Source organism: Corvus moneduloides, chromosome 5 (genome assembly GCF_009650955.1).
Source record: "Corvus moneduloides isolate bCorMon1 chromosome 5, bCorMon1.pri, whole genome shotgun sequence".
NCBI classification, from domain to species: domain Eukaryota; kingdom Metazoa; phylum Chordata; class Aves; order Passeriformes; family Corvidae; genus Corvus; species Corvus moneduloides.
The window spans coordinates 23,953,397-23,969,862 of NC_045480.1; the positions used below are offsets into that span (position 1 = coordinate 23,953,397).

At 39.0% G+C, this 16,466-nt stretch overlaps 1 protein-coding gene across 15 annotated transcripts in view; it reads right to left on the minus strand.

Annotated features, from left to right (window-relative positions):
• The window catches only part of APBB2 (amyloid beta precursor protein binding family B member 2), a 184,869-nt gene that overhangs the window by 75,478 nt on the left and 92,925 nt on the right, over positions 1 to 16,466 (minus strand). For 8 of the 15 annotated variants that reach the window (XM_032108080.1, XM_032108084.1, XM_032108078.1 and 5 more), the window contains 4 exons: positions 9,939 to 10,147; positions 4,896 to 4,958; positions 4,371 to 4,456; positions 4,201 to 4,261 (listed from right to left, as the gene is read on the minus strand). In XM_032108080.1, the coding sequence (XP_031963971.1) occupies positions 4,201 to 4,261; positions 4,371 to 4,456; positions 4,896 to 4,958; positions 9,939 to 10,147 (419 nt within the window). The remainder of the gene's footprint in view (positions 1 to 4,200; positions 4,262 to 4,370; positions 4,457 to 4,895; positions 4,959 to 9,938; positions 10,148 to 16,466) is intronic. The other 7 variants (XM_032108082.1, XM_032108089.1, XM_032108086.1 and 4 more) reach the window with 3 other exon arrangements.

A 16,466-nucleotide genomic window follows, 5' to 3' on the forward strand; every position in this document is an offset into this window, starting at 1 on the left:
AAATTCAGAAACAACAAACCAGTTTAGAAACAGCCATCCCCATCACTCACCACTGCTACCCAGGAGCTGCAAAGGTGGAATGGCGAATTACACCTGAATCAGTTGGTCAGTAAGACTAGTCAAGGCAGATAACCCCCCCACAAAAACCAGAATCTTGAAATTAATACATGGGATTATATATTGTGGTTCCCTTGTAAGAGTAAAGGAATGGGTACAAGATTTTCTTCTAGTGCTATTTCCTGGGGAATGAAAACGAAAGATTGTTTTGAAAGAAACAAAGTCCTAATCCAAAAAACAAGCCAAAATACAATTTTGGCAGAAAAACTGTTGAAGATACCCTGTTTCTCTTTTAGATTTAATCTACTTTTGTAAAGAGACTTAAGATGGAATAAACTCCTCAAATTTAATTAATTGAAATTAATTTAATTGAGGCTTTCTGCAGCATTTCATGAGTTCATGAGAAGACTGTAATGCAGCCTGAGGTGGACTACTGGGAAATGCTGAATACTCCCTGCTGGCACCAAGAATTTTAGAAGCTACTCTGACTGTAAGAAAAGATTATGTACTTCTTTTCAGTGAAACGAATCCTTTCTTGGGATTGCTGGACATGGCAAAAGCTCCTCTCAGGTTAAGTCTTCTCTTGGATCAGAAATCAGATTCATGTCCAGCCCCAAGGATACATGCTGATCCTGTGTCTAGGCAGGGTATTTGCTTCTGGAAAAGACCAGAAAGAAGCAACTATACAATGCCTCCAAAATACATATACCTGCTTCCATAGTAAGAAAAGCAGCCAAGATATGGATATTAAATCTTTGGGGGCACATAATATTTTGTAAAATTATTTTGATAGTTCTATTTACAGGCCACTTTCACAACAGCCACAAGTCAAGTTGCCAAAGGCCAACTGGTTAAACTCTAAAGCCTAGCTAATCCATAGGAATTCATCACCAACTCACTTTCCATGTCTCCAACTGTGTTTTCATTCACCTACAGGTGAATCACTAAATATAAATATCTGCTATGAGCATCTCCTGATGCTCTCTCTCGGAAATAGTCTCATTCGCTTCCTTTGAGATCCAGAGCATTTATTGGTTTCTAACGTAGAAAATAGTCTTTTGGAGTAAATGCCTAGTACTTCCACAGGTTTAAATACATTCTGCCCATTCTTAGATAATTCTATATAGCTGAAACTACTCCAAAATGGTGAGAAGGCTGGAAAAGTGAAGCTTTGCTGAGCAGACTAATGTGGACAGGGAATTTGAAAATCCATGCTTGAAGAGAAAAGGAGAGAATAAAGGCATGTCCAAATGTCAGGCCAAACAGGCCAATCTGGAAAAGGTTTTGGAGAAAATGAGTCACATGGGCTTTCCATTTTCCATCTACTCCTAGGGACAATAACAGGTGTCCCAGAAGGTTCCATTTCTCTGTATGGCCATAAGGAAAAAATTTAGCACCTTCCTATGTTTTTACATAGGGATGTTGTATTTTATAACAATGAAAAAAAAGACAACTCAGAAGAATTTACAGTCTGGGACTGGTAAAAGCATCTTTTGCCTTCCTTGAAACACAATTAGGAAGGCACACATTGCTCTATAAATTAGCCAGGAAGGTTACGATCTGTCTCCTGGGAAGCACCAATTCAAAACTCATTTCTAGTTGTGCATGTTTCACATGCAGAATTAGGATCCTCATCAAGCACAATGAGCCATCTCTTCAAGAAATTTCTACCAAAATAAATTGCTGAAATCAAGAAGCTGGATGTAATAACTCTCCTCTTTCCATTTCTCCTTTATGACCTTCTGCAGACAACCTAACCAAGACACCACAGATATGAAACTATGAACTGCATCTTCAGCACATGATACATAGAGAAACATTTGTTCTTTACTGACAGTTGTGAATGCTTAAATGTGTTGCTGTATAAGTCACTTTTCTTACAAAAATTACATGAATTATACTACATGCTTTTACCAAAACAAGCATTTCTGCAGTGCTTCAATCTTTGCAGAACTTGACACTCAGGAAGACAACTACTACAGCTTTCCACAAGGTGGCACGGTTCCCTTTGCTGAAACACAGCATTAAACGTGCCATAGAGAAGCTGTTTTCTTCCACAAATGTACTGGTCAATGTCATAAATAGGTTTAAAATCTCTAACATACCTCTAAAAAAGTTCATTTTACCAAATTCTTCCAATAGATAGTTTAATGAGTTAAAGAAAGCTTCCTTCTCTTACGATGAAATGAAAAAATATCAGGGCTTGCTGCCACAGAAAAGCAAGCTTCAATCAAAGATAGTTAAGGCACATAATATGGCAGGGGAGAGCCTAAAGGGCTAAAAATATCTGATTTTTCCAAGTCATCAGTTTCAAATCCTATCAAACTTCTTTCAGTCTCTCAATATTTGGGGTAAAATGGACTAGCAAGGAGTCCACCTAGCCCAACTCCTTCCCATCCATGTGAGAAATAAAGATCCCAGAGCATTTTCCACAGGTGAAGATTATCCCTGCTGTTTCTGGACCACTTCCCATTCCTGTGACATATGGCCATATTTGGGGCAGAGGCAGATGCAGTGAACAGCTCTGCCCCCAGCCTCTCCTGCTGCATATCAACATCAGCACTGCTGAGCTTCACCTGCAGGACCCCACATATGGTTATTCCTGCCCCTGCACAGCATCTGCACTGGGCAGAAATCAGGTAAGGTGCTTTGACTCAAGTGATTTTAAAAAACTCAAAAACATGTCTAGTTTCTCGTCTATTTCTTGTCTTGCTCCTCTCAATCACTTCTGTGAATGTTTTAGTGCTCAGTTTTGGTTACCCATTTAAGCATTATCAGCATAGTTTTGCCTGAACTGGAAAAACAGGACTAGTCGTGATAGACATTTCACACACACCAGATAGGTACCTGTTCCATGAACACTGAAGTTTAAACAGCAAATGAGACAGGGAAGGGAGATCATGACACAAATTATTTGTCCACAAAACTACTGCCATGGTCCTCCATGCCGGAAGGACTCAAAAAATACTCAGTGCAAATCACCTGGTAAAGTCATAGATATATCAAAATGCTGCCTCCCTACAAAGCTTTCCATACTATAAGGTTCATCATGAAAGGAACACCTCCGTCATTCTCAGGACTGGAACCTAATGCTCCTTACTGTTTCAACTCCATTTACTGTGCTCAGAATTTAGTGCTTGTCACTGTAATGAACACAGCTGAAACCCTTGCTTTGAAACTACCAGCAGGCCAAGCAAAGTACAACTATTTACATCTGATTAAAACATCACAAGCCAAATAATCAAGATGACAAAGAAAATGAAATGCCCTGATCAGTCTGTTTTCTCTCTTAAAATATATCATTAATGCTATTAAAATTATCAACTCTGTTACACACATAATTGTTCCTGGAAATAAGTAGTTTCTGATCCTGTCAGCTGCTGCAGCTGTATGGCACAGCCAAAACACTTATTTAAATTACTTGGATTTCCAATTATAAAGATTCATATACACCCTTAATAATGGATGCAAGCACAAGGCAAAACGATCAAGAAGACAAATCTGGAGATAGATATGCAAGCATTCAAAACTTTCTGCTGCTTCTTTCTCCTCAAAACTCTTGGATTACAACAGTAAAAGCTTTGATTTTATTATGGTGCTTCATCACATAATGGTTTAATTTTTCCCTATGAACTGCATTCTCCAAGTAGGTTGCATTCTCTCTTCTAAAACATGAAATTTCTTGTTCTAAATTGTAACCTACTTGTTAGTAGCTGTGAGTTGAAGCAGACACACAAAAAAGGAAGAGTACTTTAAAAAGGGACAAACTTGAAATAAAGAGCAAATTCTGTCACTGAATGCCCCCAGAAGCCATCCAGGCATAAAAAAAACCAGAGCCCTGTCTCACACAGACACTCAGTTGTGCAAGAAGACAGTTATTACAGTTGGACAGTAGAATCTTGAGCTCTAAAATCCAATTTCCCGGCTTATGTGATTTTAAAATAAGTCACACTTTCCTCACCCAACTGAATGAAGCTTTAAATCTGCAACTTCCTTTGATGGAATTAGTCTTGCATGGTCAATACCCATTGTGTCAAGAGGAGGGGTACACTTAATTTCAAGGAGACATTCTGCACCTTGCAAGTTTATGCTTACAACTGCTAGATTTTTAATTGTTATACTGTTGTGGATCTTCATACAGACCTTGGCTTCTGGATCACTGTTGATGCTACAAGAATCATCATCATCAGATTGTGGACCATTTCTGTGACATAAAAAAAAAAGGACAAAATCAGTCTTAAAATCATATGAAAATTACAGCACAACACAAAACAGAACTGGTCATTCCACTGAGACTTGTGAAGTCATTGTACCTGAGCTTCAAAGAGGCATAGCGTAATGTTGCTCCTTCAAACTCTTTCAGACTTGGGTCTGGGTTCACAGTGGCTGCATGCAGGTCCTAGAGACAGAGGCAGTGCTATCAGTATAGTTTTAATACTATTATAATAGTATTAAGTACACCATCATGTTAATTCTTATCTCAAAGGGAAATTAAATCCTCCCTGCAAAGAAGCGATAGTGTTTCTGGCTGAAGTTGAAAAGAGGCATGCATATATATATATATATATATTTCTCAAGCTGCATTTCATTCAGTGCAGGCATCTTATTTGTTACATCATGGCAGTTGCTCTGCTAGTTTAGATTGAATCCATTCCAAGTGGAAAGATCAGAAAAGGCAACATGTTTGTGAGCTAGACATCCCTAGCAGTACCCCCAGTCACTTCGGCCTATGTTATGAATGACATTCATGGAAAAATAAAAGGGGAAAAAACAGCCACTGCCATGCAAAAAACAAGGGTAATAGCAGTAAAGGTTCTAAAATCTGACAATATACTTGCCTTCCAAATGTCACTATTAATCTTTCCCCCATTCAGTACAGCAAAATCACTCCATGGCTGTTTCTAGACACATAATTATTCACACAGGAAGAAGCACATTGATTAAAAAAATAAAAAAACAAAAAAGAAAAAATTAAAAAGAAAAAAAAACACAAGACAAGGGTGTTAGCATTGATATTTACAGGATGGGTTAGGAAACAGATCACCTCAAACTTCAACTACTTACTCCTCTATACCATGGCATTTGGAGGAAAGGAGAGAGAAGACATGCCTCTAACAGTTACTTACCAAAACAAATGATTGAAACAAGGAAAGTTAATATAAATTAGGAACGGACAATGAAATTACTCTTTAACTATGATCTTAAAAGCAAGCAAAATGAATTTGAATATGAATGTTGGCCACAGCTGCTACAGTCTTTGATAAACAGCAATTAAGGGCAAACATTAGGATTTCCTAATGGCACTTTTGTTAAAAGACGCTAACAGTACTGGAACTAGAAATACTGAAACACAAAAAATATATACAAGGATAAGATACATACAAGGTAAAAATCAATTATTTCTAGAGAGAAAGCACAAGAAAAGGGCAAGGAAGGGAAGGAGAATTAGTACGGAGTGCAGAGATTTCTTGCTGAAAAAGTAGTTTTGAAGTCTAGCAGCTTTTTTAAAAAATAACCCCAAACCAAACAAAGCACCCACCCTCTCATTCTCCATTCAAGTTTCTCAAAAATTTTCAGAGGTGTTCACTGGTACAATCAAGCAAGCACCATTGTGTTTAGCTTTTGAGGTTCAGGCTTTTCTGTAAAGCTTGAGAGGAACAACTGATGCTGGAGTACATCTGTCCTCTGTCTCACCAGGAAAGAATTCCCACTGTCCTCAACAAAAGCCAGGAGATTTGATTGCTGGGAGACCTCTTTATAGCTTCACCAAGTCAAGAATTCCTGAAATTAATTCCCCTTTCAAGATGAGCTCAGCTGGGCAGTCCAGCTCAGCCCCAAGGTGAAGTGGTACCCACTAATACGGCCCAATGCATTCATCTGCAGGGTGGACTTCTCACCCTGGAAGCATTCTCAATATATCCCCACTGGAGCAATTATTTTGTGAGAAGCAACTCCCAGGAGTAACCCTTTCCTAACATGCCTTTGAATTAATTGAGTTGTTACCTTTTCCTACCAAGCTCCTTCTCTTTAATTATTAGCTGCTCGTGGTTATGTTACCTACAGAAGAACTTCTAGAGGTGATCAAGGCCTGGGATGAGTTAGGCTATAAGAAGACACAACTACCATCACCAAATTCTGCTATGATCTCAAAGAAGGTCTTATTGAAACTTAAACACTACAGCTTTTTCTCTGCACAGGGAAGTGGGAGAGGCAGCAAAATTTCTAAAATTTGGAAGAGAATGTTACAAAAGACAAGGATTCAAAAAGGAAGTAATTTGACAACACACAAGAGGAGACTGATCTAAAACTAAGTCAAATTTAAACAGCTGTGCAAAACCAAAATACATTTTCATGCTTTTGAGGGGGAGGAAGGGAAGGAATGTTACAGGTTATTCATATTTAGCATTTATTAGCATTTTTGTTAAATCAGCAGGATTTTCGCATAATGCTTAACCCATAATTGCTTTGGATTGAAATTGATTTATTATCTTGTGAAAGAAAAATTGCCTTGCAGCGTGTGTAAAAGTATGACATTTTCACATTAGTTTCCTTTTTAAAACACTTTTTGCCATTTCTATGCATTACAGCATCATTCCTCCCTACCCATTTTTTAAAATTCTCTGTTCAACAGTAGTAAATGTTTCTCTTTATGCTAAATATCCAGAGTAAGCTACAACATAAAAATGGCTGACTTGATCTGTTCTTTGTTGACTGCCCTCAGCTGTGAGCCACATTCTACCAAACAAAGCAAAGCTTCTGTGTATTACATCATTTAAGAGACAGGGACACAATAAAATAAAATGAAAAAAAAAAGGAGGAAACAAGACAAAGGGTAAAAAGGTTTTACTCTGGGAGGAAAAAAGGTGTTTCTAAATGTTTGTTTGACAAACTCAAAACCTGAAAGAGCCCAAATAAACTCATTTCAAGACTGGCACATGATGCTTCACAGACAAATATGACTAAGATAAAGTATTTTTATGGACTCACAGAAGCTGCTGGTTCAGATACAAAATGCTACCCATGCCAATCCTCAATCCTAGATTATACTATTTCATCTGCCTAAAACATGTATATCCCCCAGCCTTTTCAGAATGAAGCAATACAAATCCAGCATGGGGGAATGAGCTGAGCCAGCCCTCTCAAAACACATTATCTTGAAGCACAGGCTTCAACCAATGAGGGAAGCAGCAGTACACAGCTCACACATGGGTCCAGCTTGGAGGGAGAAGCTCTTCACCACAAGTGACACTGCCCATGGTAGTGCTGGGATAAAGGCATTTAGGAGTCCCTATTCTAGACTGAATTCCAAATCTTCTGTGAAGTGTCAGATTGACCTTATCACAGACACCCATATTACTCTTTCCCAGGGAGGGAAAGAAGGAGCACTTGGGTATGCAGCAGAGCAGTGAACAGGAATCAAAACAAGTATTGCCTGCCAGTGACTTGGAGATGATACAGTGCTGGCACATACCAATTGCAGAGAGACTAAAAACCAAAAATTCATGATAGCTGACACTGTCAAAATTATTTCATTATCTACCCCTATCTCTTAAACACTCACTATGACTTACTTCTCTCTTACTGCTGCTCTGCACTGGGGTTCTGCTCAGAACCGGCTGAATCACAAAGGATTCTTCATCCAGTTCCTTTTAATAAAGCTTGGCATCTGTGGTTTTGAGAAATGCAAGGCTTTTCCTAACAGTTCCCACTATAACTCCAGCTATGCCTGTTCATTGTAGCTGTTTCAGTATTTGGAAGTGGACAAAATCCTGAGCCCAATTCATGCTCCTGTTTTGAACTCCAGTACAGTAAGTCTGCCGGTACTGTATTGGAATGCTATCTTAATAACCACTGAGTCAAAAAGCCAGTACGGCTTCAATAACTGTAAGATGCTTATCAATGACTGCAGAAACCTACAAAAAGCAAGTTCTTTTGCCTATACCTCCAACTAAAAAAACTACATGATATCATACTAATACAAATTTTGGGGATGTGCTTATTTTCTGTATCACCCTTTACAGCACACTATATGGTCTTGGTGCTGCCATAGAAACGTCTATGCATAAATCTTTGCTGGAACAAATTCCTTGCTGAATTAGAACTGCCACATCAAAACTTTGATGAGCCTACTATGTACTCACATACATGTATGTCTTGCTTAATACACCTATACTGCATTAAAATCTATGTTATTGTACTTCATGCATTTTGTACTCTCATGCTGCTGCTGAGAATTAATGATTATTATTTATAAACACAAACTATATTTCATTTAAAGCAAACAGAATTGTGAAAGGTTAAAAATACACCTAATACATTACCAGCAGGTCTGAAATATTAATTGTGAAGACATTTTAAACAGAAGTAGAAAAATATTTCAAATGAAAATATGCCATTTTTCCTCTGCAGTTTACCAACCATACTGATTTCTGTGTTTATGTGAAAACCATCTATAACTTCTATATAACCATCTATAACTAATAAAAACCCCATTCTTTACACTCTAGAGTAAGAAAAGTAATAATGGTAAAGTTATATCCTTCACATGTACATTACAGGAATTTATCCTAGAAGCATGTGCAGCACTTTACATTCAGCATTTCTGAATTTTTTCTTGTTTTCTACCAGAATAACAGTTATAGTAACAGTTATAGTTCTTTCTCCATGAATCCTCTCAGAAATTACTTCCAGCATGCCTCGTGCACAGTATGAGAGCTTGACTGATGTAAACCATAACTGAAATGTTGTGGTCAAGTTTGCAGACCTTATGAGTAGCATTTATGAACATGTGGGAACAACCTTTCTAAAATAATGAACAAGATTATACATATTGAAGCCTATACAGGATAAAAGTTTCAGGATCAAGATGGTAATACACACTTGAATGTCCTTAACTCCTCTTAACTTCCATGTAAGTTAGTTTGGTGCATACATGAACAAAATCAAGAACACAAAAAATGTTCTCTCTAAATGAATTAAAACCCAAAAAACTAAACCCCTAAAGATTGCCTGATCCAAAACTCAGAACCAGTACAAAGACTTCCCCTGACAGAGCTGTGGACATTTTTCTGAAAATTCAGTATAAAAATAATTTAAAACCAACCTTATTTTATATTAGTAGTTAATTCCATAGAAGTCTTCCCAGCATACTAAAACAAAGTGATTGTATTTTTTGAAGCATACTCTTCTTTATAACAATTGATTTTATTTTTCTACTTACATGACACCAAACAAACCCTAAGATTGTGCCTGAAATCATTATCTTAAAAGGCAGTACCATGTACTGCTCTTTCAGCACATGTGGAGGACAGAGTGTATCTCTTTCTGTTTCTAGTTAAAACCTGACTGCAACACTGAGAGTCGTTGGTACTGGCAGGGTGTACAGAGGCTTACACTTGAGAACACTTCATGTTTATTCAATAGAAACTACCCTGTAAAGGAACTAGTGTCTCAAATGAAGGCTCATATGTCTATTGTGATACTCCTACCAAATGAACCAAGAAGAAAGAAGATGCAAACAGAGTCCAGCCAAAAGTCTGCTATCATGTGCAAAAATTTTATGTATCCTGTATCCATATAACACAGCAATGCTTCAGCGTATGCTACAGAACTGCCAAAGTTTCACACTCATCAGGAACTGCCTGTCTAATTTTTCTGAGACATGGTTGATGTCATCTAACACATCCAAAGTTTAGGGTGTTTGATCAGGCACAGCCATTAAAAATGAACATAGAGAACAGATACTTACGACATATTATCAACAAGTAGCTACACTTTGGGACATATCAGGCCAGTTTAGCTAGCAGCTAAACCTGCAAGTTCAAAGAGTTATTTCAATTTTCCTTACAGTATGTAGCCCACAAGAAGACACAGTAGGTTACCTCAGTTTCTGGAGTAGGAGATGGAGTAATGGAACCAAGAGATCCTTTTCGTGAGCCCTGGAGATCTGTTGGGATGGACAGAGGGCGCTGCCATTGAGTTGTTCCTGTTGGTATGTGCCAGTAATAGATCCCAGCAATGTCATTTATTTTTTTCCAACCAGGTGGTAAGTCTGGGTCTGTCTGAAATGAATGATCACTCCATATATCTGCTGAGAACAGGGGAAAAAAAAAAAAGTCACACAAAGACACAAACAGTTTTTCCATGGGTCTGCACAGCTGGTATTGCTGTGGTACAGTTCGTGTGTAAATGCCCATCAGAAAAACATACCAAATTATTGAGGCTCAATGTAACACAACAGTGGACAACAGGCGAATAACCTGTTGTTATACTGCTGCTCTTTAAGCCCTTTTTGAAATTAAAAGTTCCTTGTTAGTCTATCCTTCAAGCCTTCTACCAGGTGTTTTATCATGGTTGCTTTTTTCTGAGTCTCTCTCATTTCTGCTACCCATATTTATGCACACACATACAGACAGACACACAAATGTCATGACAACTTAAAATAATTCTTACACTCTGAGATACAAACTAGTCTATTTCTTCCCCAGAGCCACTTAAGAAGTTCTTAAATTACTGATTTACCACTTGAGGACTATTCTAAGCAAGTTCTTCAGAAGAAATGCTAGACAATATCATTAAACTCAAATTTAATAAAAAGCCTCACCTATGGCCCAATATCTGAAATCAGCAACATTCCCATAACCAGTTCCAGAAGTTCACAAATATTCTAAACACCTGCTTCTAAATGTCCCCTGTTGTGGCCTCTATGGCATTCGAGTACATAGTTCCTGACTCCAAGGTCTTACACATTTTAAAGCCTATTCATCTTCAACCTTGACCATGTTTGTTTTCCAACTGAATAAATCAACTGCACTCTTCTCAACCACATAAAAGGCAAATAAACACAAAACACTTTCCACAATTTGGCCACATCATGCAAGAAGTAATGTGATTAAACATCTAAACATCACAATGTTATCATATATCTAATATCTAATGTGAAGTAATGTGATCAAATATCTAATCATCACAATGCGTGGCAACATCTGCAAGTCCAGTTTAAGTTTAAAGTTCAGGCACAGCTTCTGTCCTCATTATACATACATGTGGATGTATACACAGCTACTCAAATACACAGTCAGGAGAGTGTTATGCTATGGTTGCATTAAACTACTAGTTTCAAACTAATCAACCAAAGACACAGAGGAACCAATGTCCTATTATTTATTGTTGCAATGACATTCAGTACCAGAAAGGCCTAAACAGGAATTACTTTGAAGTAAAAGCAGACAAAACTCACAGCAGAAATAAAATTGTTAACCCAGAGACTTAAACCAAAAACATTTCTGCAACAATTAGTTAAAAGAAAAGAAATTATCTCATATGTGAACAAACAGTTAGAAGGAAACAATGTAAAATATCTCGGATAAGAAAATACCACCTAGCTGAGTAACACTAATTTATTTTGAAAACTTATCCATTAGCAAAAATAAATACACCAAAATATGCTTGCATATTCTGAGAAATAAAAAAGGAATTGTATTTGTTTTCAATTAACATAGCTCAGGAATTTCAAAGAGCAGCATTTCCCACACAAAACGACTGTGATTGATGTCTGTGTGCAGGTACTCCTCACGCAAAGGGACTGGCCTCAGACCATCTAATAAGCACAGCTGAACAGGACAGCACCGGAGGGCATGTGTTCATCCATCCTGCGACACCAGTGTCCTGGGTTGCAGTGTATTCTATTACCATCCTCATGAGCTGTTGAGATCAGGTCGGGCAGTGTTTCCTTGCCTCCTCCCCCCAGACTATCTTGCTGTTAATGGCCCATCATTGTCCTGCCGCCTGACTCAGAGATAACTCCCTCCGGACTATCTTCTGTTAATGAGCCTAATCAACACTTGGCCTCATGACTCATTACCCCATTGTGAGATGCTCCACCCAGAGGGAGGAACCAAGCATCCCATCGTGGATATAATCTGAGACTCTGAACACCAGAGCAAACCCTTTTTCACTGGATTTCCAGAGGACAGGAGCTACATGGCCACCACTGGACTTTCTGAGGAAGAGCAGACCCTTTTACTACAGGATCACTGCTTCAGAGGACTGTAGCCACCATTCTACCAGACTGCTACCACCACCCTGCCTAACTGGGACTCAGGTTGTATCTTGACTCTGTCAGTTTGAACCAGTGTTTTCTTTTAGTTTTTTTTTCCTTTTCTTTAATTTCCCCATTAAATTGTTACTCTGACTTGGTGTCTCCCACTGGTTTGTTTTACAAACTAGTACACACCAGGCCTCGTGTTTGCTATGCAAACCTACTTGAAAAAAACCCCAACCATATGTGTGTCCCAGCTCGTGCTGCAGAATGGGAGACTGTGGGGATAACCTTTTCACAGGCTGTGGTTTCCTACTAGCATGAACTGGAAAGCCTCCCTAGTGCACTGACTGTCCTAACAGATGAAAGCAGTCACCTCGTGCAAGCCGAGTGTGCAAGCCAAAGGTAACGCGGCATCACAAGAGATACCAGCCCAAGAAAGATAATAAAATAAGCATCAACATACAAAATCTAACAAGACAGATGAATGCACTTGAGGCATCACAGACCTACTACAGGACATAAGTGGCTTTACTTTATTTGAATGTGGAATTACTGGTGGCAAAATAATTTACCTCTGAATTTGAATGACCCCATTCAATGGCATGACATTTCAAAACATGTAGTTTTGTTGTGCAGCTGCTAGGTGTTATCTCCACTTCCAAGAGAACTTGGTGGTGATGATAAGCAACGTGTGGGGACAGAGACCAGAGTTGGTATCTCTCTGCCTAGTTCCTTGTGCATGAGGGAAACTGGTTTACTGAAGGCCAAGCAAACTTCCTTCCTGAAGAAAACACTCTTAAGTAAGGCAACAGGTCTAATGCAATAAATTTTGTATTGAACTGGGAGAGGTACTTGGAAAAACAGACATGTATTTTGCACATGCATGTCTTCTTCAGGTGAAAACAAATCCCACCAATCATCATGGCTGGGGGACTAATTTATGGACAAAAAGAGTACTCTTGAGCAAGAGGAAATGCAGGCACAAAGGGCTTCAGTTTGGCAGCATACATGACTTCAAAACAGGGACTGTAAAAATGCTGTACAGAGTTATCAGAGTGCTGGAAGTTCTGTACCTGGGAGGTGCAGTACAGTAAGAGCATCTGTGCCACAGGACAATTTTAACTGTTATTTCACATGTTAAAACCATATTTTTGAAAAACTGGGAGACAGCCACAAGGTAGAGTCATACTAAGACAGAAAATACATTCAGGGAAATCTGAGAGGTATCGTTGCATCATTCAAAGGACACATGCTTTGCTTTTCCAGGGATTCATTTCAACAGAGGGATCTCATTTTGTCTCCTTGGAAGAGGTAGCAGCAGATGTGAGTGCACAGCCTCTGGCTAATGCAAATGCAGCTCTGCTGGAGTTAGTGGAAGCACTACACTTTCAGTCAGTCTTTCTAGCTTAAGGAGGGCTTATTTCACTGTGTGGTAAGCAGAATGCCCAAGTGAGACTGCTTGTCTGCAAGGCTCAACAATACTTGCAAACACTTGATCTACACTATCTAAGTAGGTTAAGTAATAAAATACCCACACTGTACAGAGATAAAAATGAGATATCTCTTTTTTGTTTTGTACTTGTAGCTTAGTTATCTCAATTCTTATGATGGTTTTGTAACAATTTTTCTTCTGTTAGGATCCTCTGAAGGAAAGGGACACCATCCCAAGACCGGATTTGATCCAGACTGTGATTGCCTATCACCATCTCAAAAGTATACTTTTGCAGTAAAAATTAACTGAAAAGGAGTGTTCATTGTCCAGGCTGGAAGCATGATGGTACAAACAGGAACACTTCCAGTGTTTTTCAAATCTAAAAACATAATCTGGCCAATAAGAAATCTATAAAGTCACTTCTGAATCTCTGGTGCTCCCATTGCTCACATTCCAGGAGTGGAGGCACAATATAAATGAAGGAATTCAAACTGAAAAGCACCTTGTTTGTAATAAGAGATCTGCATCAAAGCTTCCTATGTCAAAAATTGCAGAGACTGGGATAGCAACAGTATCCAACAACATGTTGTCCTAGTGTTTGGGCACCAATGGGAAATCACTAGCTTCATATCTGATGTCTGTCTTCATTGCTGGGCTGAAGCATAATGAAGAGCTGGCCCACCATATCACACGTGTATTACAGATGCTATCCTTCTGAGCAGCTGAGGGGAAGCACAAAAAGGAACTGGGAAGACAGAAGGATAAAAAGGTTTCAACAAAAGGAAAGAGGTGGGAAAAGTACTGTTTTCTGTTCTGAAGTTCCAAAATCTTGAAATGAAAATGTTTTACTTCTGTCTTCTGCATTTAAATAAAAGCAAAACTAAAGGAAAAGAAAGCCACAGAAACTTAGTCTTTTTGAAGAGATGCCAATGACTTCAGCAGATCCAGGATTTCATCCTAAGGGAAGCATATTTCCCCCCACCCTATAGGCACACTAAAGATCAAGGCAGGCGCTGAAGGGAGAGGAAGACTTTGTATTAACAACTGAGGGCAAACGAAATTCAAGGAGCACTCTCCATTCAATAGCACAATAGAAAGAACATAAGCCTTGTGTATTTTTATCCCGTCTATTTCCAGCAGTGGGCTCAATGTGCAAGCTTAAATTGTTTGGTTTTAACGAAAAGAAGTCTCTAAAGATAACTTCTCCTCACTGTCCATGCACTACAGCAAAATCAACAGCTTCACCTATTCCCATGATTCACACCAATGATGGCCAGCAGGCAGCCTTGCCTAAGCACCACTGCAAGAAGCATGAAAGCTATCTCAGAGACAATGCAGCAAAAATACGAGTCAATAGGTCGAGTAATTATAAATCAGACACATCTGTCTAATTTGGGGAATGTTATTCAACAAGGAGTGATAATCAGCCAGAAGATGCTCGTTTGTCACCATCTTTGCTCACAGCATGTAACTGGTTGTCATGACAACCCTGTCATGCTCCTCACTGAATTGCTGAACCAGCCATCACTCACATGCACTTGGGGAGAGGAAGCTTCTCTAACACTTTCCAGGAAAACATGCTGAAACGTGGGATTTACAGGCATACATGTAACCAGACTCTATCTGTGCCAAAATGATTTGCTGTTTTGATCAACTGTAAAATCAACCATAATCAGAAAAGACTGAATTTGTAAAAATCCTAAGGAAGCGTGGAATGAATCTCCTGTACTATTTTTATTTTTCATGAGATGTGATCTTTGTCTGGCTGTATAAATGTTACTACAAGCATAAGAAGCATTCAAGCAGAGATGACTAATCTTAAGGAAAAGAGAGGAAAGCAGATTTGTCAACATTCAGGAAAAAAACCCAAAAACCGCAACTAAACACACTTGTTTTGCTGTCTTACCGTCTTCTCCTTTTCAATGACCAAAGCCCAAGCTGTTGATAAAAGGACCACAGTACTATACAATTACCAAAGAAAACAAGGGCAAGTGTTTCAGCAGAGGGACTCTGAAGAACTCTTGATGACAGCCCTGGATGAGGGCTATGGATGATACTAGCTGTCCTGCTTAAATGGGAGAATTTTTGGGCTCTCCAAGTTGTCTGCTCAGGGGCCACACAGTCTGAGGTCCAGAGGTGAAGCCATGAGAAACCAGCACCACAGCTTGCGTTTAGAGGAGTTGATATTAACAGCAGCAACAGTAGGAAAAAGTACTGCAGTAAGACAGAGAGGAAAGGTCTGTATATTCTTTCCTGGAAAATGGGCAAAAAACTGGTAAACACAAGAAGACTAGCCTGTTCACCAACCAAAAACACCTATCCACAAAACAAGCAGACTCTGGTAAAGTAAGTAAGGAAGACTTGGAGGTGACCTGAACTGCTGTCTCAAGGGAGCTGTTGTGGTGACAGACGGACCAGGAAGAAGCCAGCCTCTGTCCCATCTGGAGGAGGGTGGCTGTTTAGCCAGGTGGAGCAGTGGTGACAACATGAAATTACAGACTGAGCAAAAGCTGATGAATTGCTACCTGAGAATGCTGTACTGGAGACACATCCTATGGCTTGTCCACAAACTCTATTTTGTGATGAGATCTCAATCTCCTTATTAGGATGCTGATGGACATTAGCAGAGCTGGGCAACTAAGAAGATATACTGAGTCTGGTTGGAATTGGGTTAATTGTTTTTCTTAGCAGCCTGTAAGGTACTGGACATTACATCTGTGACCAGAACAAGTGCTGGAAACGTACCAGTGGTTTAGTTATTGCTGAGCAGTGCTTGCATAGGGCCGAGATCATCTGTGTTCTCAGCCTCAAGCAAACTGGCTAGGAACTGGCCTGCTAGTACTAGTGTTTGCATCACTTTTTTATATAAGATTATTTCTTTCTTCACTTAGTAAGTTTTCATTATTGTGAGTCATGATTTCTTCTCACTTTTGC